At 35.1% G+C, this 27,025-nt stretch overlaps 3 protein-coding genes across 4 annotated transcripts; 2 read left to right on the top strand and 1 right to left on the bottom strand.

The window, feature by feature from the left end:
- The first annotated feature begins 1,935 nt into the window (after window positions 1-1,935).
- Window positions 1,936-17,113, top strand: dis3 (DIS3 exosome endoribonuclease and 3'-5' exoribonuclease). Its single transcript, XM_051898008.1, has 21 exons — window positions 1,936-2,432; window positions 3,461-3,618; window positions 3,731-3,924; window positions 5,778-5,851; window positions 5,951-6,118; window positions 6,245-6,406; window positions 6,620-6,736; window positions 8,237-8,374; window positions 8,672-8,818; window positions 8,920-9,036; window positions 9,125-9,226; window positions 9,699-9,763; window positions 9,895-9,979; window positions 10,066-10,193; window positions 10,308-10,394; window positions 10,783-10,939; window positions 13,077-13,291; window positions 15,438-15,606; window positions 15,705-15,863; window positions 15,991-16,113; window positions 16,744-17,113. Exons 1-21 carry the CDS (start codon window positions 2,214-2,216, stop codon window positions 16,810-16,812), a joined length of 2,853 nt encoding a protein of 950 aa, XP_051753968.1. The 5' UTR covers window positions 1,936-2,213; the 3' UTR covers window positions 16,813-17,113.
- Window positions 17,114-17,966: 853 nt separating this feature from the next.
- On the bottom strand, window positions 17,967-24,377 carry bora (bora aurora kinase A activator). Of its 2 annotated transcripts, none has more exons than XM_051898031.1 (12): window positions 24,254-24,377; window positions 23,841-24,022; window positions 23,654-23,760; window positions 23,476-23,521; window positions 23,289-23,370; window positions 23,139-23,192; window positions 22,974-23,030; window positions 20,937-21,166; window positions 20,641-20,794; window positions 19,092-19,696; window positions 18,632-18,772; window positions 17,967-18,456 (listed from the first exon to the last, which is right to left on the bottom strand). In XM_051898031.1, the coding sequence occupies exons 2-12, from the start codon at window positions 23,991-23,993 to the stop codon at window positions 18,436-18,438; spliced, it is 1,650 nt and encodes a 549-aa protein (XP_051753991.1). In that variant the 5' UTR covers window positions 23,994-24,022; window positions 24,254-24,377; the 3' UTR covers window positions 17,967-18,435. The 2 variants fall into 2 exon arrangements, with proteins under 2 accessions (XP_051753991.1, XP_051753981.1); XM_051898021.1 differs by lacking the exon at window positions 24,254-24,377 and adding an exon at window positions 24,169-24,227.
- Window positions 24,378-24,432: 55 nt separating this feature from the next.
- mzt1 (mitotic spindle organizing protein 1) lies at window positions 24,433-26,183 on the top strand. The gene is made up of 3 exons (XM_051898045.1): window positions 24,433-24,696; window positions 24,845-24,990; window positions 25,883-26,183. The coding sequence occupies exons 1-3, from the start codon at window positions 24,645-24,647 to the stop codon at window positions 25,910-25,912; spliced, it is 228 nt and encodes a 75-aa protein (XP_051754005.1). The 5' UTR covers window positions 24,433-24,644; the 3' UTR covers window positions 25,913-26,183.
- The last annotated feature ends 842 nt before the right edge of the window (window positions 26,184-27,025 follow it).

Here is a 27,025-nt window from a genome sequence, read left to right as displayed (position 1 = left end):
TTTGTGTTCAACAGAACAAAGAAAATTATACAGATTTGGAACAACCTGAGGGTGAGTAAATGATGATTTTTGGGTGAACTATCCCTTTAAACTAAAAAAATTAATTTAATTTTAATAATCAAATTGATTAAAGTAAATTTTAAAAATTGCTTGAAATAAATAAATAAATAATCTAACAGTTCAGTACTAGTGTGTATAAAAATGTAACATAATAGAAACAAAATATTTTCCAAATAATATGATTTTCCGAATGGCATCTAAAAGAATGAAAACCCCTGACATAGATTGTGGATCATTTCATATTCCTGTAAAATGTATTTTCATGATCACTGAGAAGTATTTAATTACAGGCATATTTTCTTGTGTCATATGATTGCACAGTGAAAAACAGCAAAATAATTCCTCTTCTTCTCATAGCATGAGGTTCACTGTGAAGCACTCTGCATATTCCCAATATACGGCTGTTATGTGAGTCATGAATAAAGGCAGCAGTAGTTGTTTGCTATGCTGTGAGTTATTAGAGGAAAACAGTTTTGGAACAGGCTAGTAAGACCATACGCACAAGACTGTAATTTCTGACCTATCTGTCTGGGATCTGAGGACACACGCAGCACCAACCGAAACATTGACACATTTTCTCTCATGGGTGACTGCAAAATATCTAATAAAGCACAACATTAGCTAAACCTTCAGTCAAGGATCAGTTTAGTGATTGTTTGGTTGGTATTTTTGGTTCATCTCAATGAATCATTCAGGAATTTATTCTGCCCTCTACTGATCTAGGACTCTGACTCATGTGTGTATCTGAATATAATTATATGAATGTTGATGATGTGAACACAGTACAACTTTAAAGCTAAGCTCTTTAAACTTGAACACGACCAACCACTTTTAAGCTCTGAAAACAAATAGCTTACATTAAAATGTTTATATCTCCAATATTGTATTACACATTGTTTATGTTTATGACAATAATCATATTTATTTACAGTACTGAATGGGAATATAACATCTTCATAAATAAGCTCTTAGAGGTCTCAAATTGTTCATTATCAAATTTTATTTAACACATAGGCCTAGATGTTGTTATTAATATTATGCAGAACGCATAGAGCAATGGAACATATAAAAAGAGCAAATATGTCAAAACATTTTAAAAATAGTTTGGATGGATTATGATAATTAGCCATTGAGGTAGCATGGAATAAACCATGTCATGTGGAGAGTGAGCTTGGATGTTTCCTAATAGCCAAATTGTGGCTATGATGAAGAATTATGAACCATACTGGACCAAGATGGTCATTTATGGTTTATGGTTGGTAGGCCTATAGTAATTTTCAACCAGGGTAGGTGGGGAAAGACTGTGATTTTGCCTTTGTTTGACCTATAAAATGATGACTTTAAAATAATAATAATTCATTTAAAAAAACTAAAAACAAATTAGGCCTAATGTTTTTTTTTTTTTTTAATAAACAGCTTCAATTTGCTCAAGGACTAAATGTTGTTTCAAATTAGCCTATAGACATTTAGGAGGGTTGTGAAAAACGCTTTCAGCAATGCTCCATTGCAAATTTACTCAAACTAAATTTGCCTTTTGCATCGTTCACCCTGCAAGAGAATCAGCTGTGCTGGTTGAACCTGAGAGAGTCAAATCAGTGTGCATTTTAGGAAGCAAATCAGGAGCTGTGAGCAGAGGGACAGAATAACAAATTTTATTAAGGAAATGTGTTTATTACAAAAGAAAAAAAAAACACATTGGGACAAGTCAAATGATGCTTAAACGACATTTTAGCTATGCCGCACTTTCCACACATTGACCTGCATAGTCTGGATAATAAGGGTTCTATCTCCCTCTAGTGGTGTAATAAGGTGAAGAAAGAGAAGACCTACTCATCTCTAACTCCACCCCATTGTAAACATCAAAATGGCCAACCAGAACATTTTGGAGTGTTTGGAACGGGAAGGGAACCGTTACAAAACACACTCTGGCTGCCTTCCGGTAGTATAACAGTTATAACAAATACACTGTGTGTCATTTTATAGGTGTGTTTTAAGTGCAGTGCTGTTCAAAAATAAGACAAAAAACTTTTTGCCTCGCTGAATCACTCCGGAATAATCTTTAGTTGGCGCACGGGTACACACGTGGGTTATCTGTGTGGTGTGTTTTGGTGGAACAGCTATTCAAAACCACTGTCGATACAGTCGTTTGGACCATGTTAAAATCCAAAACTTTTGTGAAGAAGACCCGCTCTGGTGGAGTGTTGAAAATAGTGCGCGAACATTACCTCCGAGATGACATCTGGTGCGGAAGTGAAGTTTGTAAGGAGTGCAAAGATGAAGCTCCAGTGCTACAAGAGGACGCGTGCATAGAGAGTAACCTGTGCTCATATCCTCACTATTTAATCCCAGACACCAATGTGGTTTTACATCAGGTATATGGTCATTAATTTTAATCTCATTTCAGTTTAATTAGCTGTTAATAATAACGTGTCTATTTGATTGTTTTTGTAAACAATTAACTGTCATATCAACATGTTTGTATAAGAATCAGATGACTTTTTGTTTAGTCAGTGTGTGCCATAACATGAAACACCAAAGAAACCTATTGCACATTGGTAAGGCAATGTTTTCTGTCCAGTTTTCGGCAGGTTAAAGGTTGCATTCTTAGTATAGATGACAAAAAATATTTTTTATCATAATTGTAAGCCTAATAAAGGATATTGCAATTGCAAAGTTCATGTCACTTTGGATTTTTAAAAAAAAATTGCTAGGCAAGACACCACAGGTGAATAATAATAAAAATAAAAAATAAAAATAAAAACCTGCAAAGTATCACCATACTTTACCACTTGATTATTCACAGTATATTCAAAAAAATTATTGTGTTACAGGTTTTCTGAAATGTAGTTTAAATATGCAAATGAAGCTACATCTAATTAAATATGCACTGATTTACAAACATTTCTTGAACAGAATTCCGAATATTTGAATAAAGCTAGATTCAAAATTTTTGTTTTATTGGGGGATATTTGTTTTTATCACTCCATAAATCAGAAAAAAATGTCAACAGCTAGAAAAAAAATTATAAGGAGTAAAATGTTATATAAACCAGGCGAATGATGTATGAACAATCCTTAAGAATACAGATGGGAATAAAACTGGGAGAGTTTGGCGTATGTAAGTGCTACTGAAGTGGAGATTTCTGGCTCACTGCATGAGAAAAAACTCATTTTGAAAAAACATCCTTTGAAGATATGTATTGTAATTGAAATCGACAGAAGGAAGTATAAGGTGTAATAAAATCACTTAAATGTGTATTTTGGATGTTTTGCCACTATTCTGAAAGAAGATTTTATGGGGGCAAAATCTCAAAATCCAATGCGTGAAAAAAAACAATGGTTTTGCCTGGAGTATCTTGCTTTAAATGAGACATAACTGATTTGGTATTCAATTCTGACAGATTGACATCCTCGAGGACCCTCTGATCAGGAACGTCATCATTCTTCAGACCGTTTTACAAGAGGTCAGACACAGGAGCGCCACAGTCTACAAAAGAATCAAGGATGCTATTCATGATAAGGAAAAGCACTTCTACACCTTCACTAATGAGCATCACAGGTAACACATCCTGAGAAGCTTGTCCTAACAGTACGTTCATGACATGCTTTTGATTTGACTTGAATACATTCTTAAATGCATCTGAGTGCCTCATAATTATCTTTGATTAAAGGGAGACTTTCATTGAACGAGAGCAAGGGGAAAGTGCTAACGATCGTAATGATCGAGCCATCCGTGTCGCTGCTAAGTGGTACACAGATCACCTGGCTAAAGCGACTGATAATGGCCCACTGAAAGTGGTTCTGCTGACCAATGACCGGGCTAATAAAGAAAAAGCAGAGCAGCATGGTCTGATTGTGTACAGATGTAAGAGACACTTTTTTTGTTACTGTTTTTGATGTCATTGTGGCACTGTAAGTTTGAAGTACTGTCTTTATTAGGGCTAGTTTGAATTTAGTTGATCGAATTAATTTAATGGTTTGGGGGGATAATGAACTATTAAAAACTAACTTTCAAAAGTTGAAAGAAGTGATTTCTTTAATTTAGTGAGGATACATTAAATGGATCTAAAGTGACAGTAAAGACATTTATAGGCTTACAAAATATATATATATTTTTTTTATCTCAAATAAATTCTGTTTTTTCGAGCTCTCTATTTGTCAAAGAATCCTGAAAAAAAAAAAAAAAAAAGTATCACTGTTTCCACATGAATGTTGAACAGCTGTTAATGGTAGGGTAGGCAATTTCAGAGAGGCTAGCAATAGCAAGCTAGCTTTGCAAGCATGAGATCCCACCCTCCCTTTAGACTGCACTCTCTAAAGTCACGCCTCCTCCAAAACACATGAACTCACACAGTCAGAGCAGATTCTGCAAAATGCCATGAGAGATGGCGTTAAATTGCTTCATGTCTCAAAGCACATAATAATTTTTATTTTTATTTTTTTTTAAACGCACAAAAAGTATTCTTGTCACTTCGTAATGTTAAGGTTGAACCACTGCAGTCACGTTGACTGTTTTAACAATGTCTTTAGTACCTTTCTGGACCTTAAAAGTGGTGATTATATTGTCTATGGACGAGTCATATACCTCTCAGATTTCATCAAAAATATCTTAATTTGTGTTCCGAAGATGAACGAAAGTCTTACGGGTGTGGAACAACATGAGGGTAATCAATTAATGACAGAATTTTCATTTTTGAGTGAGCTAACCCTTTAATTACGGTTATGAAATGACCGTACATGGCATGAAAGCAGCATAAGTTCATTGTTTTGGTTCAGAAGGAACTATAAAAGGTGGCTAGGTCATTCTGTGTCAACTCAACCGGCTTAAATTTTTGATTTTGTTAATGTTTTTTCTGTAGTAAGACACACATAAATAGTGATAAAAACCAAAATGTTAAATGTCAGAGGTTTATTTACTGAGTAATCCACTATTTTGTAGAGGGGGGTCAAATGACAAAATGATTTTCACCTGAGATTTGGAGCCAAATTAGAGGAGTGTAAAAATGATTTTAGAAAGATGGCAGCATCATTATTTTATTTTTACACAGAGATTGGTAGGTCTATTAGTAAAATCTGTTGACTTTAGCCATCTTTGTTGCATTATATGCCAATAGTGGCAGTTCAAAAATGTCAAAAAGCACTTGTTGTGTTTGCCTCAAGTTTGCATGCCTGTAACTGAAATATTAGAAATCTTAATATCCTTTTAGTTTCTGGTTCTTAACAAACTTTCCTTTTGGTGTCTTCATTTTAAAGGTTTGTCTTTCTACAGAAAAAATATTAACAAAATCAAAATTTGAGCCAGGGAAGTTTCCGAAATTTGGTTGATTTGACACAATGACCCGGCTGCTGTTTGTTTGCGGCTCTCTGTGACTGTCTGTCTACAACTCTGCATAGCCTTACAGAACGCGCTGATCGCAAAACATTGCCTACCCTACCTTTAAGTAACTATATTAAGCAGTTGTTTTCAACAATGATAATAAGAAATGTTACATTGTGACAATGAAGACTAGAATTTTGATTAAATAAATGCAGCCTTGTTGACTTTCAAAAACATAAAAAAATCTTGCCAACCCCAAACTTTTGAATGGTAGTGTAATTAATCACATTAATTTAAAATTTGTTAATTTTAATTGACAACCTTAATCAAGGATATTGGCATAATTGTTACATTTCAGATTTAAAAATTAATGCAGGTTTTGTTTTTAATTTCTCATGTAGGTGAAGAGTATATTAAGAGCTTGATTGGAAACCCTGAGCTTGTGGACAGGCTTGCATTGACACCTGATGATCAAGTGCGTACAATGTGATGAAGGATAATCAAGAAAGCTTTTAGTTTTTGTATATTATTTTATTGTTTTATATAATGACTTCTCTTTTATGATTCTCTATAGAATGAAATCACTGGCAGTAAGTTGCTCTTTCCAGAGCACCTGCCCTTATCCAGGATTCAGACTGGCATTAAGAACGGAATGTTTCTTCAGGGCACATTTCATGCCAGCAGAGATAACTATCTGGAGGGTACGGTCTTTATACATAGAGAGGGGGCGGTTACCAATGAGGTAGGCAGGCTATCATGAAGAAAGATAAACCACTGATTATTTTAATTTTATAAAATAAATTATTGTATTTCCAGTCATTTTTGCTGTTTTTTTTAAGAATGTTTGTAACTTTATATGTTCTGTCAGGTTCTACTTCAAGGCTTTCAGAACTTAAACCGGGCTGTGCATCAGGATGTAGTGGCTGTTGAACTCTTTCCCAAAGAACGCTGGGTTGCTCCATCATCTATTGTGCTGCAGGATGATAATCCAGATGATGAAGATGCTGAGGAAGATGAGACTGAGAATAAGGTAGGATAAGTCCCATAAGATCAACAGTTGATATAATTACTAGAATGTGTCTAATGTGTCTAAATGTGTCTAATGTGTCTAAATGTGTCTAAAGTCACTGTGTAGCTGAATCAAAACTCTTTACTTTAATAATGTATTATGCGTTTGTATATTTTTGTGATCTGAATGATGCCTTTGTAATGTGTGTACTGACTCTTTGCTGTTGTGTTGTAGTTGAAGAGTGTAGCATCAGAATCTAGCGCTCTTAAGCCCACTGGACGAGTGGTGGGCATTATAAAGAGGAACTGGAGGCCTTTCTGTGGGATGCTCTCACAGTCACAGATCAAAGAGGTAACAATGCTCCACCACTACACAATAATATAAACCAATATATATTTTTTTTTTTTTGCCCTCCCTCTAGCCAGTTTACAGTAACTGAGCTCTGCCGATTCAAAAGACAACTTTCAGCTTGCTTTAAATTATTTTGGCAGTTGATAAGATATAGTTACTCTCATGATCTTGACAGTTTTTTTTTTTGTTTTTTTTTTGTCCTGCTCAGAGCTGAATTGAATGTTTTCCCTGGTACATACAAAGCAAAATAGCACAAATGGTGATTGTAAATCCATAGTGTTTTTCTGGGGTTCTCTTACACTACTGTTCAAAAGTTTAGAAAAATAAAATGCTTTTATTCAGCACAGATGCATTAAATTTATCAACAGTGACAGTAAATACTTTTACATTGTTACAAAACAATTGTATTTCAAAATATTTACTGTCACTATTGATCAATTTAATGCATCCCTGCTAAATAAAAGCATTTTTTCTTTTCTTTAAAAAAAAAAAATATAAACACTACCAGTCAAAAGTTTGGAAACATTACTATTTTTAATGTTTTTGAACGAAGTCTCTTATGCTCATTAAGGCTGCATATTGGGAAATATTACTACAATTTAAAATTATGGTTTTCTATTTTAATATACTTTAAAATATAATTGCTGCTTAATATTATTTTATAACCTGTGATACTTTTTCAGGATTCTTTGATGAATAAAAAGTTAAAAAATATCAGCATTTATTTAAAATAGAAATCTTTTGTAACAATATACACTACCGTTCAAAAGTTTGGGGTCAGTAATTTTTTTTTTTTTTTTTTTGTAAGAAACACTTTTATTCAGCACTGATGTGTTAAATAGATAAAAAGTGATAGTAAAGATTTATATTGTTAGAAAAGATTTATATTTTGAATAAATGCTGTTCTTTTTAACCTTTTATTCATCAATGAATCCTGAAAAAAGTATCACAGGTTCCAAAAAAATATTAAGCAACACAACTGTTTTCAACATTGATAATAACTGATTATCAAATCAGCATATTAGAATGATTTCTTAAGGATCATGTGACATTGAAGACTGGAGTAATGGTGCTGAAAACTTTGTCAGCACAGGAATAAATTACATTTTGAAATATAATAAAACAGAAAACAAATATTTTAAATTATAAAAATATTTCACAATATTACTGTTTTTACTGTGTGTTTGTTCAAATAAACGGGTAAGCACAAGAGACTTCTTTCTAAAACTTTCAAAAATCTTGAGTGTTCTCTGATTAGTGTACTTTTGAGTGATTAGTGTAGTCTGAACTAATGAAGTATGAAAAGTGGTGGTGGAATAATCTGTTCATTGAATGGTAGTCACTGTATTTTGATGACTGTTACATTACTGCTGCATACACATCAAAACCTAAAAGGCAAAATTATTATTTTTTTTAATTTAAACAATCTCTTTTTCTTGATCTCTTGATATGTTTGTCTGATGCATTGCATTAATGAACTGTTTTGAATTTAAAAACCAGGCAACAAAACACCTTTTCACCCCAGCAGACCGACGAATCCCACGTATTCGTATTGAGACCAGACAAGCCGCAACTCTGGTTGGACAGAGGATTATGGTTGCTATAGATGGCTGGCCTAAAAACTCCAGATACCCAAATGTAAGAGTCAGTGATTTACACTTCACTTCATACAAATGATGCCATGCTGATTTGACTTGAGTTTTAGGCAACAGATTTCCCTCAGAGATGCATTTTTGCAGTGTTTTGATGCAAGCTTGCATTTAGGATTATCAGTCCTGCATATTGTGTATTAATAGGCACTTTTTCTGCATCTTTAGTCAGACTGTTTTAAATTAATGATTAAACATAGCTTGAGTCCGAAAGCCTGAATTCTAAAATTCCACTGATCACTTCAAGATCACTTTATATTCTTTTTTTTTTCTCAATGTCTCTCAGGGTCACTTTGTGAAAAACCTTGGCACTGCGGGAGATAAAGAGACTGAGACTGAGGTGCTTCTTCTAGAACATGATGTTCCTCACCAGCCCTTCTCTCAGGCTGTTCTTAGCTTCCTTCCCAAGATGCCCTGGAGTATTTCTGAGGAGGTAGGGCAGTCATGTATTTTGAAAGGCTTTGCTGTGTCAGAATGTTCCATTATAACTCTGGAAATGCTTAAGGCTTGATATTTATCTGTGTTTTCCTGCAGGAGTTAAAGGTCAGAGCAGATCTCAGACACCTCTTTGTGTGTAGTGTGGATCCTCCTGGCTGTACGGATATTGATGATGCTCTTCACTGTCGGGAACTGGAGAATGGAAATTTGGAGGTATGTGTGAAATATTTCGAGAGGTAAAGAGAATGTAGTAGTGCTGTTCCCTCGGGTTTTTGTATTGAATGGTGTGCCTTTGTTTTAGGTTGGTGTTCACATAGCAGATGTCAGCCATTTTATTCGGCCCGGAAACGCACTAGATCAAGAGGCAGCAAGCCGAGGCACTACAGTCTACCTTTGTGGAAAGGTACTTGTTTGTGGACACAACAGATTATGGATTGGCTGGGTCAAAAGCTAAAACCAGAAATACTCATTTTAAATTAGATTTGTTTAGTAAAACTATTGATTACATATAAGATTATTATTACTATTAATAGTAAATTAATACTTTTATTCAGAAAGGTTGCATTAAATGGTTAAAAAAAAAAGACAGTAAAGACTTTTACATTGTTATAAAAAAGATATTTTAAGATATTTTGTCATTCTACTCGTCAAAGAATTCTGAAAAAAAGTATCACGGTTTACACAAAAATATTAATATACTATGTATTGCTGTATATTTTTATCAAATAAACACAGCCTTGGTAAAGCATGAGACTTCAAAAAACTTTGTAATGACCCCAGACTTTTTAATGGTAGTGTAGGCTTAATCTTGTAGTGTTTTGTGCACATTACTTTCTTCATTAATTTTTGTGATAAATAGTCATTTCTTTCCACAGAGAATTGACATGGTTCCTGAACTTCTGAGTTCCAACTTGTGCTCTCTGCGGTCCAATGTTGAGAGGTGTGCTTTCTATGAAACTATTATTATTCATGCGATTATGTGATTACCCTTTGTATACACTCTTTATTATTTATTTACATAGTAAATATGCTTTGAAACCTTCACTGTCTAATGATCACTTGTACCCTCAGGTTAGCATTCTCTTGTATTTGGGAAATGAACCACAATGCTGAAATCATCAAAACTCACTTCACCAAGAGCATCATTAACTCCAAGGTATGCTGCATCTTATTTTCAAAAATGGGTTTAAAACGATGGTCTATGATGGTCTGTAAGGAAGTGGTGTTGTTTTGTCTTGTAAGGCCTCACTTACATATGCCGAAGCTCAGATGAGGATCGATGACACCACCATGAATGATGACATCACGAAGAGCCTGAGGGGCCTTAACAAACTGGCCAAGATCTTAAAAGGCCGGAGGATTGACAAAGGGTATTTCCTTTTAACTAGATCTGTAATTTTGAAACTCAGCTGTGAAACAGAAGCAGTCTTTAACCTTTTACGTTGACACAGTTTGTAAGGGTTGCTTATTTTACCATTTTTCAGAGCGCTGACACTCTCATCTCCCGAAGTACGTTTCCATATAGACAGCGAGACACATGACCCCATAGATCTGCAGACCAAAGAACTGATGTGAGTTCTATATACTTCTTTCTGCCTTCAAGTCTTAAAAATATGTTTTCTTCTGTTATTTCTTATGGTGAAAAATAATAATTTTTTCCTATCTTTGTCTGGATTCTGGAAGTTAAATTTTTTTTGATGGTCCACTTTAGAGATTCTACTTACTATAAGTAACTTTGCAACCACATATCAACTAACTCTCATAGTTGCAAAGTTACTTGTCAGTAGAATGTCTGTTGGTGGAACTTCAAAATAGTGTTACCTGATATTAAGCAGACAGCTTACTAATATTCTAATGAGAGTTCGTTGATATATAGTTGCAAAGTTACTTATAGTTAGTAGAATGTCTAAAGTGGACCATCGAAATAAAGTGTTACCTGACCATTACATATTTCCCCAGGGAGACTAATTCTATGGTGGAGGAGTTCATGTTGTTGGCAAATATCTCTGTAGCACAGAAGATCTATGATGAGTTCTCAGAATGTGCCTTACTGAGGAAACACCCTTCACCACCACCATCGAACTATGACATCCTCATCAAGGCTGCAAAGTCAAGGGTGAGTGAATGCTCTGAACCATTGCACCCCTAATGTATAGGGTCTAATTTTTTTGTTACACATACTATGTGTTTTGCTAGCACATACTATGTTCAGGGAAACTAGGACAACTGTCAAATAAAAATAAAGATAATAAGAACGAATAATCTAACTACAAGCAACAGTACAAATAAATACAATAGAGCAAATATTTAAATAAAATAAACAGTGCTTTTCAGGTCTCTAACAGTAGCTTTCAGGTATAGAAAATGAATAAAATAATATAAAATAACACTGCATATTATCTTCACTGTATAAATTAAATAAAAATTAATCATTATTGAAGTTACAAAAGCTATTCAGTCAAGAGAAGTAAGTGGTTTCTTAGTCATTTGTTGTTTAACATTAAAAACACAGACAGTAGTAATAGGCTTCTTTCTCTTTAAGACATAATGCACGATCCATTACTTATAGCCTACTGTTCTACATGCGTTGTCTTTATTGACTATTATACATTCACTTAAGACATAACCAACTATGTTTGCTAGGATACTCACCAAGACGGGCATGTTGATATCATTTTTGTATGAATTTGTCCATTTAAGCACACTTGAAAGAGAACTCTGTATTTGCGCGCTGTCTGAGATAAGCGTGTGCACGCTTCTGATGAGCGCACACACAAATCTTCTCATAGCGCGCACGAGTTCTCTTTCGCGTCTTGCTCTGCCCTGAATGTTTAAATTAGCAAGGCTTAAATGAGTTTAGTGTAAACACAGATAGCAACGTGTGCTATCCAGGTCTCACCTGCGCTTGCGCGCTACCAACACCTGGTTGATGACGGCTTTAGTGACTGGTCATAAAGCATACGGCACTTGCATTGAACAAAGTTTACAAAGAGTGACTGTTTGTCCAGAATGCGTATTCATCGACTGAAACATACATTATCTGAACTCTGTCTGTCTGTTTTCCACGTTGCTATTTTCCACAAACCGTATTAGCCTATAGATGTGTCGTCATTCGAGATGAACTGTGGTGCAAGTGCGTGCCAAACCGTAAGTGGAGAACGGTACGGTTAGATTTTTTTTACAGAGAACCGTTGCACTCCTACTATACATATATAAAGCGACTCTCCGTGTTCATGTTTTTACTCGCATCTGACCTCAACGGACTGAACAGAAGAAATGAACCGAAGAAGATTTCCATGTCAAAGAAGGCGGCGCATAAGTGCGCACTTACCAATAATGTAGAAGGGCTTTTTTGGGGTTTTGGCTGTGGAAATTATACCATTAACTTCACCAAGTGTACAAACACCAGCATTAAACCAAGCCAGTGTCATAAAACTTTTGTTTTATTTAGTTAGTGCCCATGAAAATCAATTTTAGCGGGCCAATATTTCCTATATTTGTCAGCTAGAACTGATTTTCATGGGCACCCTTTAAACACCTTTTACAAATAATAGTGATGTTAATTTTGATCCCAGTTGAATTTTTTTTGATTACAGTAACCAAAAAGATTCATTAAGATTAAAGTCAGAGTATTTTTCTAGAGGTTACATCATTAAGGCTAATTTTCCTTAAACATAGTGCATATTAAACGTCTTCAAACTGCCAGTGATCCGTGTTGATTACTTAATATGTGGGTGCTCTGGGGCTTCACTGTCTATGACATGGAAATCTTTTTAGGTTCATTCATTCACTCAGTTGGTCGAGATTAGATACGGGGACAAAAATATGAATGCACTGAATTGCAGAGCTGGTGCAAACATACCCACATCCCTATAAACGGATACTTTTATTGATTTGTTCTTTTCTCATTGCTGTTGTTTTTGTTGTGCTATTGAGAAGCAGCACATATACATATCTAAACACGGCTCCCAGCATGGGCAGTGTCATAATGTTTGCAAAAAGTATACCATTGCATAGCCATTTCAAACTTATTCACTCAGGGGTAAAAATAACAAAAAACATTTTTGCCCTGTGAGTATATCATGGTCTGTAAATAAGTGGTTGGCGACCAGTGAATATTTTTTGTGTATTGTGTAAGTCAAGGCATCATGCTATGACCCATCTAGAGAGATATAATCATCCCAAATTTTAAATATGTGCAGTGTTTTGGTCAATTTCATTGAAATTTTTGCCATGTTATTTCTTTTCATCAGGACATCGAAGTCCACACAGATTCAGCCAAAGCTCTGGCCGATTCCCTAAACAATGCAACGGTTGAGAGATTTCCATACTTCAACACCCTGCTGAGGATTCTGGCCACCCGCTGCATGATGCAGGCTGTGTATTTCTGCTCTGGCATGGACAATGATTTCCACCACTATGGCTTGGCATCACCCATTTACACACACTTCACATCACCCATCAGAAGGTGAGACAAACTAGTCCCTGTAAATTGTTATATATTCAATCCAGGGTTCCTACGCAGTTTGGAAAAGTATGGAATTTGTAGTATTTTCCAGGTCTGGAAAAGTATGGAAAAAGACTATTTCCAGACTATTTCTCCCATTTCAGTTTCCTGAAATATAAAATTAAGAATTTCTAAAAATAAATCTATTATACAAGCAGTGATTTCATGGCAAAAGTTTAGTGATCATTTAGTGATTATCAAACATGACTGAATGAATTCAAGGTGCACATTTTCATTCTGCAAAACTATTTGTCTTTACCATAAGCTAGTCTCTTTTGAACTTCACTAAATTAATGTGTGCGCCACTTAAACCAGCAACACATTACACTATCTTACGATTATTAGAATGATTAATCGACTATTCGCTGATTAATCAGTATGTTGAATGATTATTACATTATAGTTGCGCTACAGCGCCCCACTGGTCAAACCGTGTTATTGCAGGCTCTAAATATAGGTCGTATGAGTTCAAACGACTATTTTTTGTTGTCGACGTAGTCAATAATGTCGACTAATCATTTCAGCTCGAGTTATAAAGCGTTTTAGGTTTCTTCTCATCATGTAAGAATGTTATCAATTTGAGAAAACCAATGGAAAAATTCCCAAGAAAATATTTAGATGTTTGTACTATATACCAAATATAATGCTGTATGAACCATTTATGTTAAATAAGATCTGAGTAATCTACAGAGAGGTTTGGAAATTTGTGTCTGGAAAAGTATAGAATTTTGAAATTGAAAATGTGTAGGAACCCTGTCAATCAATCTAAAGTGATAGTCAAACCTAAAATGAAAATTCTCTTATCATTTACTTCCCCTCATGCCGTCCTAAATGTATACCTTTCTTTCTTCAGATGAACACATTGACGGTAGTCCATACAATCCCAGTGGATGAATCTGTCTGCTGAAGCAAAAAGCCTGTCGTCTGTGTATAAAAATACTACTATTTTTAACTTATTTAACTATAAACCATTGCTGCCGACAAACTGTCATTCTTGCGTTTATGAGAGGGTTACTTGCATTCACAAGAGAGTTTACACTTGACGTAAACCTAAGCATGTTGTGAACTGTGACGTAAACACATTACGAAGCTCACTCGAGAAGTGACACAGAAGCACAGAGGACCAGCACTTTATAACACCCTTGATTTCACATCGAAAGTAAACTCGACCCTCTCATAAAACAAAGTATGACAGTTGGCAGGAAGCAATGGTTTATAGTTAAAGGGTTAGTTCATCCAAAAATAAATTCTGTCATCAGTTAATCACTCTCATGTCATTCCAAGCCCATAAGACTTTTGTTCATCGTCATAACACAAATGAAGATATTAATGAAATCTAAAAAAAGATATTAAGATATTAATAAAATGTATGTATCTCCATTGAAAGTTTATTCCATCTACAATCTTACAGTTTCAAAACATTCATAAAGAGATTATAAAATGAATCCATATGAATCAAGCAGTTTAATCCAAGTCTCAGATTTAATTTAGGCTTTTATTCACATATAAACCATTGATCATTACACATACATAGAGTACATCAAGTATGGTCAACGGCAGCTCGGCCGTACTTGCGTGAGAACAAACCTCATTGGTCCTCACGTGTCAAGCCAAGCATGTTTGAGCTTCCATTTACTAAACTTTATGTTCTCTATGTATGTGTAATGATCAATGTTTGTATGTGAATAAAAACCTAAATTAAATCTGCTCATCATATAAAGTTATCGCGTCTCTTCAGGAGACTTTGATTCATATGGATTTCTTTTACAATCCCTTTATGGACGTTTTGAAGCATCAAGAGTTCTGGGTGAATAGACTTTCAATGGAGGGAGAGAAATCTTCATTTCATTAAAAATATATTAATTTGTGTTCCAATGAACGAAAGTCTTATGGGTTTGGGTAAGTAAATGATGACAGAACTTTCATTTTTGGGTGAACTAACCTTTTAAAAAAAGTTAAAAATATATTTTATATTTATTTATCCACTGGGGGTTATATGGATTACCATCATGATGTACTTTTTTTTTTTTGTTTTTGTTTTTTTTTCCCTCACCTATTCATAAGTTGACCCTTCTTGACTGAACATTTATGCTTGCTTTTTTCGTAGATACTCTGATATCATAGTTCACCGTCTGTTAGCGGTGGCTATTAATGCAGACAGCACATACCCAGATCTGATGGACAAGCATAAGCAGTCGGCCTTATGCAGCAACCTCAACTACAGACACAAAATGGCCCAGTATGCACAGAGAGCCTCAGTGGCATTCCACACTCAGGTAAATTGCAAGCACTAACATCAACACCAAAAAATCCTGACTATTTATGGGTTTATGGAAAAAAATTTAACATGGTGTCTTTCCTCTGGTCTCTTCAGCTATTTTTCAAGAATAGGGGAATCATAAATGAGGAAGGCTTCATTCTGTTTGTAAGGAAAAATGCCATCATCATCCTCATTCCTAAATTTGGTTTGGAGGGCACTGTGTTCTTTGAGAACAAGGACAAACCTAGTCCTCATCTCACCTTTGACTCTGAGGTACGCATAAATCTTGACATCAGTCTGTGCAGCCCATAATCAGGCAATATTAGCCTTACATGAGATATTGCTTAATTCTATATGAATGTTCTGTGGTTAAACCTGTTTTTTTTTTTTTCCTTCCTAGGGTCCTTCCCTCAAAGTGGAAGAACACACTTTCCACATGTTTGATAAAGTCAAAGTGACAATTAGCCTTGACGCTTCCAACATCCAGCATCAGAGGATCAGGATGGCTCTCATCGAACCAGTGGTATATTTTTGTTTTTTCTTGTTTTTTTTGTTTGTTTTTTTTGTTGAGAGACATTGCAAGCACATTATTACATGGCTCTCTGGAATATATGATTCTGATTGGTCAATCTCAGCTGTGAATTTTTGTTTTTATAATGTCCACTAAACTGTATAATTGACCAGTCTCCTATGCTGGTCTAGTTTCATGGCTTTTGTGTCACTTTCCACTCTCCTCTTAAAATGCCAAAAGACAAAAACAAAAAAAGAACTCAAAGTCAGAACTTCAAATCAATAGTTTCTGTTGATTCATACAGTATAAATGGCTGTGTTATAATCCTCATCTGGTGTCTTGCAGTGCATCATCTGGTGTAAAGGATTTATTTCACAAATACATAAATGGACAAATAGTGATTTGAGTTAGACTTTGTTTCTTTTACAATGACCATCTGAGTGTACTTTATCCCTTATGTCCCCTTTGTTTATGGCATATTTGTAGTGAAATCTCCCCCTGGGTTTATTTGTTGATTATTATAAGCTACATCTCTAGATAGAAGTTAGATCATCAGGCTCAAACAGTCGAAACAATGTAGAAATAAGGTAAATTAACTTTTCAAATGTTACTAAAATAGTTTTGTATTTTTGTCTTTTCCAGATCCCTGGGGTTAGTGTACCTGTACCAGAGTCAGAACCAAAGGCCAAAAAACCCAAGCTTGACCGCTGACACCTGAGGACCAAGAAGCACAGTACTTCTGATTATAAAAGCAAAAATTAAATTAAAAAGCTTTTCAGCTCAGCTACAAGGTAGTTTCAGTGGAACCTTTGAGTGAATTCACAAGTGATATGAAAGGGTTTTACTATTTTCTTTTTATTCTGTTTACATCCAGTACTGTTTTTGCCCTTGATGTTTGTTTTTTTTAATCTGTGACAAACTGTAGATTTATCATTTAAGCAATAAGGTTCTGTCATCCAGCTGGATTCATTTTCAGTGAAAACAGATTAAATTTTAAATGATTTTTAAAAAATTGTTTTCTGTTTTGTTCAGTAAACACAATCATTTGAAGTGAGCTTATCCATAGAAAAGTCAGTGTGAAACTGCGAACACAAGTGAAATTCATTGATATAAAACCAAATTCACATACTCAATTTAACCTCAAATTCACACTGGTGTGATTTGACTTCATTGTTTCATAAGAAATGTTCATGAAAGTTTTAAATAATTCAAATGAATACTTTAGAGTTCAGGAGAAACTCTTTAAGAGCAAATTTGAATAAACATTGTAAATACAATCAGAACTGACAATTTGTTCTGAGCATTAGATTTAGAAACAGCTGTATAAAGTAATACTATAAGTACATGATTAACCTGAAACATAAATCTTAAAATGGGCAGAGATGAGTGGAAAGTCTCTAATTGGTCAGGCATGATGACATATTTGAACTCTTCACCATGTGTATTGAATTCAGTGCAAAAACGCTGAGATTAAATATTTTAGGACAGAGCAAAAATTAAAAAGAAAAAAATGATCTTTTACTTTCAGGCCTGAACATCGTAATTGTAAAATTCCCTATATTTCCATGACTGGGTATCCTTTGATATCTTGATATGTAGAAAAAGAAACCTTGCTTTGCTTCTTTACATTTCAGTTGAAAATCTACAAAGCACACATCAGCTGTAAGCTACATGCTGAATGGATTGGGCTCTAGTTTAGATCAGCTGTGTAAACAATGTTATGCCACTGTTACATCTTTTTGTTTAGATTTTAAAAGAGAAATGTGTCTTCATTAGATTTTTCTTCACATCTTTCAGATGAGCAAAAGTGTTAATGTTATTCTTGCCTAAGAGAAGAAATTGCAAAGGGGTCAGGGACACTAACACTGTTTTTATCAAGACATTTTATTACAACTTAGATACACATGCTGCCATAATATACATGTATACCTTGTGGTACCTCCATTGTTAGTGATTGATTTGATTAATGCATAAATAATTTTAAGATTGTAAAAAAATGGCCCTATAAAAACAGCTAGAGGAAATGGTTACATCCCTGCCATCCTCTTAACAGATAAGTAATTGCAAGCTACATTTACATTCCACAATCAATAAAACCATACAAAAATCTATTTCAAGTCCCAAATACATTTCAATTTTGGAGTAAGAATAAATAATACTGTAGATTAGTCAGTACAAAAACTTTAACAAGGCTCAGACAGTAATACCAACCACAGTATTCAGCATTCTCTATGAGATGAAATCAGTATACAGCTTGATGTGTAAATGTATCATGTGTTTCCTCCACAGCTTTTGGGATAAGAGTGTGTAAAGTGCCTGTTTTGTCCCTCATGCTCAGTGTGGTGGGATGAACAACTGTAGAACAAAACACATCTTCATTTAAAGTGGTTATGCACAGTGCATATGTTTTGTTTATACAAACTATAATAAAGTGAATACAGTGTATTTTGAGTGTGCAAAATTAAACAAACTGAATGTGATAGTTGGTTAAAGAGTGACTGATGTTTTTAGTGTGTGTATGTGACATTACCTTTGGTTTAGTGTGTCTAGTGAAAGGTACACCCTCCTCAGCAGTGTGTGTGTCCAGCATTTCCTTACTCTGGCTGTCTGAACTGAGGGCGTCCATTAAGCTGTTAGTGCACACCGAGTGAGTGTTATAACCGCTATCCACCTGCACAGAGAACATGAGGGACAGATTAGACCTAAACCTGACATGAGAGATTAAACCTACAAATTAGCTGAAGACCATAGTTCACAATTCCATTAAAAAAAGCTTGCAAAAAATAAATGTATATATAAAGCAAATAAAAATAACTACAGTTCTTGGAGCAAAAGAGGTTCAGCTGCTGCTGTTACCACCGGCAGGTTTTACAACGGTTTAAATGTCAGTTACACCTGTTGGGTTACTGTTTAAATGACTCTTCATCTAGTATTTGGAGGCTACTTGCAAGCAGCTGGTATTCTGGTCATCTGACAGCACGCATACTAACCTGCATGCTAATGTCATACGGTGTGATGCTCCCTTCCGCTAGCAAGGATACGAACATGTGCGTACTCTCAGCGTTGGGCACAGTGCCCGTTCGAGAGCTGGACAGACTAGCTGGTGACGCAGCGTCCTCTTCAGGAACCCAACCACAGGATTCCTCTCTGCTCCTGCTGATGACCTCCTCCTCCTCCTCCTCCTCATCACTTTCCCTTCTGTCAGTCTCAATATTTCCTCCTGTATCCTTCACAAACTGCTCGTCTTGATCCATTTGCTCTGAAACATCCACAGAGGGCTCTGACTCACTCCCCCCAGATAGGAATCCTTCTCTCTGGGCATGAGGCCCTGTTGAGCTGGCGTCCAGGTCCATGGTGGGTAAAGGTTCACTGGGATGGATGTTCTCCTTGTCCTGGAGAGTTGGGTGGAGGATAGGGGAAATGTGAGTAGGAGAGGCCCACATACAGACTCTGGGTCTGGCCTGAAAGGGGGAGCAGCTGCGAATAGGGGAACAGCCCTCCACCAATGGGCTTTCTCCACATCGGTTCATGTCCATGCCAGAGCTGCCCGTAGGAACACCATTGGGGGACAGAAACGACAGCCTTTTCCTCTCACCTATAAAAGGAAAAAGGTTTTAATGTCATCTCACATACACTTATTCAAGGTTTCCAAAATGGGTGGTTCGCAAGATGGTGAAAAGTGAATAACTGCATCAGATGTAAAATTAAAACAAATGTGCAATAATCGTGATATAGCCAATCAAAGGCTGTGATTTAATTACATAACTATTATCTGAATGTGCTGCATGTTTCAGAGTGAAGTGCATCAATGTTCAATGCACACACAAGTAGCTTATGATCTGGTGTTTTCTTTTCAGGGTCTTTGTTCAAAGTCAATGCAGTAAACTCCATCTCTGCATGTGCTGTGAGTTTAAACGTGCATTTGGGAACGAAACCTGGGCTAGATTTACTTTATTTATACATTCACATAATTTCCAACATTTTGTGGACAGAAGTTTACAGAATTTCACCAATATTCCTCTAAAATAAAAGCCAAAGGATTTGAAATGTTAAAAGTGATGAACTGAAGACATGTATATTAGTATTGTAACTTGTAGCCTTAAAATTTTAAATGATCAAATATTCATTTTTTTATTTTAAAGTACAATTGTAATTAAAAACTAATATATTTGTCTTAAGTTTTAGTAGTTAAAACATTATTATTAACAATCAGTTACTATTATTTAATTTGACTGGGTTCCTAAAACACCAGTGTGAAAGTTATGTGGACTGAGGTTTGAATCCACTTTAAAGTCCAAAATAAAACATTAAAAAGGATCAAATATTTTGTTTACTTGCATGTCATGTGACCATTAACCAACATCACAGAACTGTGAACATGCAAATATGTTAAATTATTAAAATGCTAAAAATCTCAGGGGGTACTTCAAGCAAATATTTTGTCTAATGGGTTCGGCTGACAAGAAAAAGTTTGGGAACCTGTGCATCTATCTATATAGTCATACATACATCATTTTAAAACCCTCTCAGATTTCTTACCTGATACAGGCGTCACAGAACGCTGAAGTCTGATGGGTGACAGAATAGGAGATTTGAAAGCAGGTGACGATCTCTCTGAAAACATGGGACTTGTGACACTGCCCAGACTGTAGGCTCGACACTGGCCTTGGATGGGACTGGATGAAAACTGGCCCTGAAGATCATGGGTAAAAACATAATATTAAATTAATAGATAACAGGAATCAGGTACCCTTGATCCAGATTTTTTTGGTCTACAAGAGTTGAATTTCAGTCTAGAAAAATGGCTCTGGGCAAATCTATGATTTGGTACGTACAGACAAGGGCGTTCCAGTTGGAATGCCACACTGAAGTGGAGAGACAATAACAGAAGACATCATCTCTCGACTGCTGGGAGGTACGCTATGGGAATTTCTATCTGGGCTGGAAGGGGTAGAAGACTCAGAGCCGCTGTCATGACCATCCAGAAACAGCTTCCTTCGCAATGAAGAGGAGCTAAGGCTTTCCTGCACCTGTTCAGTTAACTCTTCTGTCTTATAGTAATCACCTGGTAGAATAGAAAGGAAGTTCTCATGTTAATATCAATAGGAGTCTAAACAGAGGAAAGTATGCTATCATCTGCCACATTTAAAAATCACATATAGACAAGATCTGACAGTCCAAAATTTAAAAAAATGCAATGAAGTTATTTCAAGCCAGATTAGCATGTAAACAAACAGCCTCTTTGTTTTGACCTAATCTTGTAATCATAAAAATGGAAGGCATCTGGTCATGGATATAAGTAGTCATTGCGTAAAAAAAAGCTCAGACACGTTATTGTAATATGAATAAAAAGGAAACCATGTTTTTTTTTGTTTTTTTTAACTCCACCTTTTAGTTATTACAGGGTTCGTACAGATAAAGTGAAATGAAATTCCAGGATTTTCAAGGAATCCTGTTTTCCTGTTCTTTTTTTCCAAGGACTACAATCAGATCTCAATTATCAAAAATTAAAAATAAATAAATAAATAAATAGGATAAATAAAAATATACTAATAAAATAAAAAGGTTAAAAATAAAGTACAGCATGTGCAAAGTATACAATGACTGTGGCAACTAAGTATGAAAACATTAACAAAGCCCAAGAAAATTTAGTGCATATAATTATTTTATTGCAATTATTACAATAATTAGCCTATATTGCAATCTATCTACTGGTCTTCACTAAAACTATTGCTTATATTTGTTTTGTTTCTTTTGTTCACTCAAATGACAGATATAAGGTATCCAAAATACAATTTACATCTCATTACATTTTTTATATTGTGTGTAAAATGGCTATTATTATTCGATAAAAAATATTTTATTTTATAATGTCTGTGTGTGTGTTTTTTTTTGTTTGTTTTTACAGCAATTTCATTGCAGGTTACTTTGATATGACAGTAGGTGGCAGCAAGGGACTGTCTTTATGAGTGAGTTACTAAACCATTCATTTAAAAAAAATGCTTTATTTATTATGGTTTATTTAAGAAAGAAACAAAGGTTGTAAACAAGGAAATTATTTGAACTTTCAACACCTTATAAGGCACAATCGACAAACAATGCTGCATCATGGTAACGCTAATCTGATGCTTCAGTACATGGAGATCAATGCACTGACACCCATCATGTGAAACACCCTTAACCATTGAAAGGATATTATGACAAAGATATGATTTTGCTCATTCAAACTGATTTTTTCCCCCGCAAATATATGATCAACCATAGTCATGCGATATGCCTCAATATCAGTCAGGCAACAGCATTAATTGATTATAAAACTGCATTTGTGTTTTATCAAACAAATTAAAAACAAATTTTAAGTATATTGTCTTTCAATAATTCAAGCACTTTCCAAATACCTCTTTATAAACATGGTAGTTTCCAAGGGTTTTCCAGTACTTCAAAAAGTCAAATGAACCCTGTTATTATAAATAATATTTTTGCCTACATTATGAATTCTCTTTTGATGATTTTTTTTAAAGTAGAAACATATAATCTCTATTAATGAGGTCATAAGAAAGCAAAATGGCTTTACTGTCAATTTTTAATGCATTCTTACTGAATAAAAGTGAGAATTTCTTTTTTCATTGTTGTTTTTAAATCTTACAGACCCCAAACTTTTGAATGGTGGTTTTTATGATGTTGTAAATTACATTTTACACTGTGTACGAAACACAAAAGCATAACACAGTTTAAAGTAGTTTGAGGGAATATAGCATGTCACACTGTGGAACACGTTACTACGCGTACGCATATCTCTTAATTGGTTTGTCGTAGCAAAACTGAAAAACGCTTATAATACTCCAAAACAAGAAAGAAATAAAAAAGCTTACCCAAAACTTTTTCAAGATTGAAGTCCACTGGTAGAGACAGAACTGTCTGACAGATTGCTATAAAACAAACAAGCAAAAACAGATTATTCTAAATCTACATATATTTCTAAAGTTATCATTTATGATTGCCTTAGCTTAGCTTTATGATTGAGCTGCTGAACAAACCGTTGATTTTCTTTGGTGGCGGAGGCTCCTCTGTTACCAGTGGGGACAAAGGACCTAAATTAGACAGTTTTGATGAATATCTAAAAACTAACTTGGTTGTAATAAACTAGCATGAAAACATTTCTCTTTTGTGTCTGTGTCATGACTTACTTTTCTGATGTGGCAGTTTTATTGATTGTTTAGCTGCTAGTGGTCCCCATGGAGAGGGAACGATGGCACCTTTAGTGAAAAACTGTACAACCAAAAATAATTTGATGAGGCATCTTTCTCTTTAGTGTAAAGAAAACATTTTCATGTACAGGGATTGTGTTATTTACAAGTAGTAAAGCAGTTTTACCTGTTCAATAGCATGTTGCCGTTTTGCCTCGATATCAGAATCTCCCCTTAAGTGTTAAAACACAGTTGAGTAGATATTATGAACAAATAATTACAAATACTGGGTCATTACTGTATAAAAAAAAAAAAAAAAAAAAAAAAAAAAACCTACAGACAAACATACTAACAGCAATTCATACCTGGCTTGGCTCAGAAACACAGCCTGGCGGCGAATGTCCTCTGGGTCTATTTCCACAGGAAGTAAATTTGCCATTTCATCAATGGACCATTTGAACTTGGCTGGTGTCTACAACAGAAAATATAAAAACAAAAATGACATTTCTCCCCTTTTTTATTTTTAACTCATATGCAGAGTCAGATACTCACCGCTGACGAGCTTTTGGAGCTTTTGAACACCGACGGGCTGGGCACCAGAGACTCATGCAGATGGTGATAGTCGTTTGGGCTCTCAAACGGGTTCAGAATAGCAGGTCTTCCAGGAGTCTCCGGTGTTATATGAATCTCTGCTATATCTCCCATCTTAAAAACGGCGTCCAGAGACAAGCAGGCTACGTTTTAATAAGAAAGGAAAACGAGTGAACAACTGGAGATTCTAGAAAATATCAACAAATTGGAAATGGTAAACATCCTGTTTGGTTATATACAATGGTATCTCATTAGTAATGATCAAAAGATTACTGATCGGATTTTCTACCTTTCTTAGTTTGCAATATTAACATGTGTTTAAAAAGAAAAAAAATCTTTAACCAGGTGATTAATGTTCTTAATTAAATACTTACAACCGCAACGAAACTCAAACAAGCCCAACCGTGATCTCTGATGGGCTCCAACGTCTGATTTAATTTTCGCTCAAGAGGTGCCAACCAATCACAATTCAGCAGAACCTGCGAAACATCCAATCAGGTGAAGAGAACGGGCGACATTCCTTCTCGACGTAACTTCCTTTCGAACGTTTACAACTTTATTGACAGGATTACCACAACAACAAGCGGGAGGCGTAAATAAAACTGCTGTCAGTTAGTTTGCCATGTATATTGTTTAATATTTATTTGGCAAATGTTTGGAAGACACCAGGGACTATCAGCAATAGACTTGTCAGGGTCATCTGAATGAAAGATAGTGCTTTGTTATTGTCGTTAAGTAGTTAAATAGCTTTAGCACGATAGCATCATGGCCAGTCCCGCGAGCGCAAACATGAATGCCGTCCGGGAGACTATGGATGGTGAGATTAAGAAAAATGTTTAGGACGAAGAATTATTTTTTCTTTCATTTTCTTTCTTTCTTTTTTTTAATCTGTTGTCGTGAATCATATCTGTTCATCATCGAATGAACCACTTTGCGACTATTATGGCTTCTTCTTACATTTTCAGTTCTCCTGGAGATATCAAGGCTTCTGAATACAGGATTGGACATGGAGTCTTTGTCGATATGTGTCCGTCTCTGTGAGCAGGGGATCAATCCCGAAGCCCTGTCATCAGTCATCAAAGAACTCAGAAGAGCCTCTGACTCATTAAAGGTGCTCACACTAATGCAGCTGTAGATTTGTGGCGACAGTCCGTCTTATTCCTGCTTCTCTGTTTTTACCCCCTCTCCCTTTTATTGGTTTTGAAGACGCAAAATTATGAGTATATTGATATTCTTGCATTAGTAATCTGGGAAATTAGGTGAAGTCTGCTAGACTAGTCAACATATTGTCTGACCTATTAGAAGTATGTGTTTTCAATCATTTAGATGCTATGGACCCCCAAATATGATGGACCCACATCCTAAAATTTAAAAGGAAGCTGTATATTTTCATGTATAAAGGTGTTGATACTGTGGAAAATTAATATTATAAGTATTTAAAATATTATTTGGAAAATATTTAGTTTGTTACATTACTTTTTAATGCACAATAGTGTACTGATAAATGTATTATTTATTTAAAATTTTAATTTTTTTTAAATCCAATTTATTATTTATTTTAATACTTTTTTTACTTGTTTATTTTAGTGCATTTATTTTAATCAAATTTAACAATAAAAACAACAGTTGTTGAAGGGAAAAAAATAACCTAACCATATATAGCTTCAGGTTATTTATTATCAGGTTATTTATTTTTATATAAATAAATAAACAAACCTAATTTAATAATTTTAAGTCATTCTGCAGCCCTCTCAGAGGTGGTGCCCGGCTCCCTGTTTAAGAACCCTATGGTGTGACATGCTATATTCCTTTTTTTTTTTTATGCATGCATATAATATTAATTGAGAAGCTACATGGGTAATTGGGTATATTTGCACTTTAATGCAAAAAATGCAATACCAAATTAAGCTAAGGAAAACAGAAATTAATAGGACTTAAAATTCATACTTTACCTTAAATTTGATGATTATCATTAACTGTCCTTTTTGTTTTATCTTTTTCAGGCTTCTGAAAACAGCACTAGTCAAGGATGATCAGTCTATAATTCATCTCTGACAAAGCAGTCCCTGTTTGAGAAAATAACTGCATGATACGCTGTATATAAGTATATACTTATGATTAATGTGTGAAAGCAGTTGGTTTTGCCTTGTTTGACCTACTTACATCTGCCTCAGTATGTACAATTGGACTATTTAAGCATTTGCCTTTTCCTTATCTTTTTGTCCATTTAACGTTGTGTATACGAATAACTATAATGTATTTTTTTGTTGGGTTTTGCTGTCAGTAAAATGTTTTTTACCCTAACTGTATGAAACATGCTCTTTTATTGATTTGGTCTGTCTGGATTTGTGTCTTTCAACCACAAGATGGCGACATCAGTGCATTTATAGTTAAATAATTGACATTACTTGTACTTTATATTTTATAGTAGCATTGTAATATCAGTCTTTTAAGATTTCTTTCTTTCTTTCTTTTAAACACTTATATAACTCTTCTCAGTAACTCACTCTTATTCTATTCAAAGCAGCAATTCCATTCTCAAAATCAGTTTCATCAAGCCTGTTCTCCACCTCACAGGTACTTTTTTTGCCCTGACCTGACATCAGTTTTTGCTGGGAATGTTTAAGGTCATGTTTGGTAAAACTGGCGTGGCTCTTAGATCAGCCCAAAAGGCAGCTTACCTGGCATGAGCTTCATTAACACCCAGCCGTGCTGAGAGGGAGAGGTGGCTGTGTCCTTGGTTCCTGCAGATAGGAGGCATAATCTTTCACTCCTGCAGTGAAAATTCATTTATGTGTCTGTAATCACCTCCACCTTATGTTTGCTCTTATTGCTAAACATTTACTCCAGTCCAGTCACTTTTCAAGGAGAAGTTCTCAGGAGAATGTGGCCTTGTTTAAATCTATTAAATAAGGCAATATACATGTGGTTTTAAGGGCGTTTTGATGGTAGTCCCTCAAACATTTGTTGACTTTGTGGATGAAATGCTACCTGTTTTGTTAGTTGTAAGCATGGGTCAAGGATGCACCATCTTCAGGCCTCCATTGAATCACCTTTAACAAAGACAGAAACACAAAAGCATGTGGAGAATGATTGCGACCGCTTGTTGGAATGACAGGTGTTATCAACTAAAGCGGACCAGGCGT

Source organism: Ctenopharyngodon idella, chromosome 1 (genome assembly GCF_019924925.1).
Source record: "Ctenopharyngodon idella isolate HZGC_01 chromosome 1, HZGC01, whole genome shotgun sequence".
NCBI classification, from domain to species: domain Eukaryota; kingdom Metazoa; phylum Chordata; class Actinopteri; order Cypriniformes; family Xenocyprididae; genus Ctenopharyngodon; species Ctenopharyngodon idella.
The sequence above is the reverse complement of the archived record's forward strand: the minus strand, read 5'-3'. Positions and strand labels throughout refer to the sequence as shown.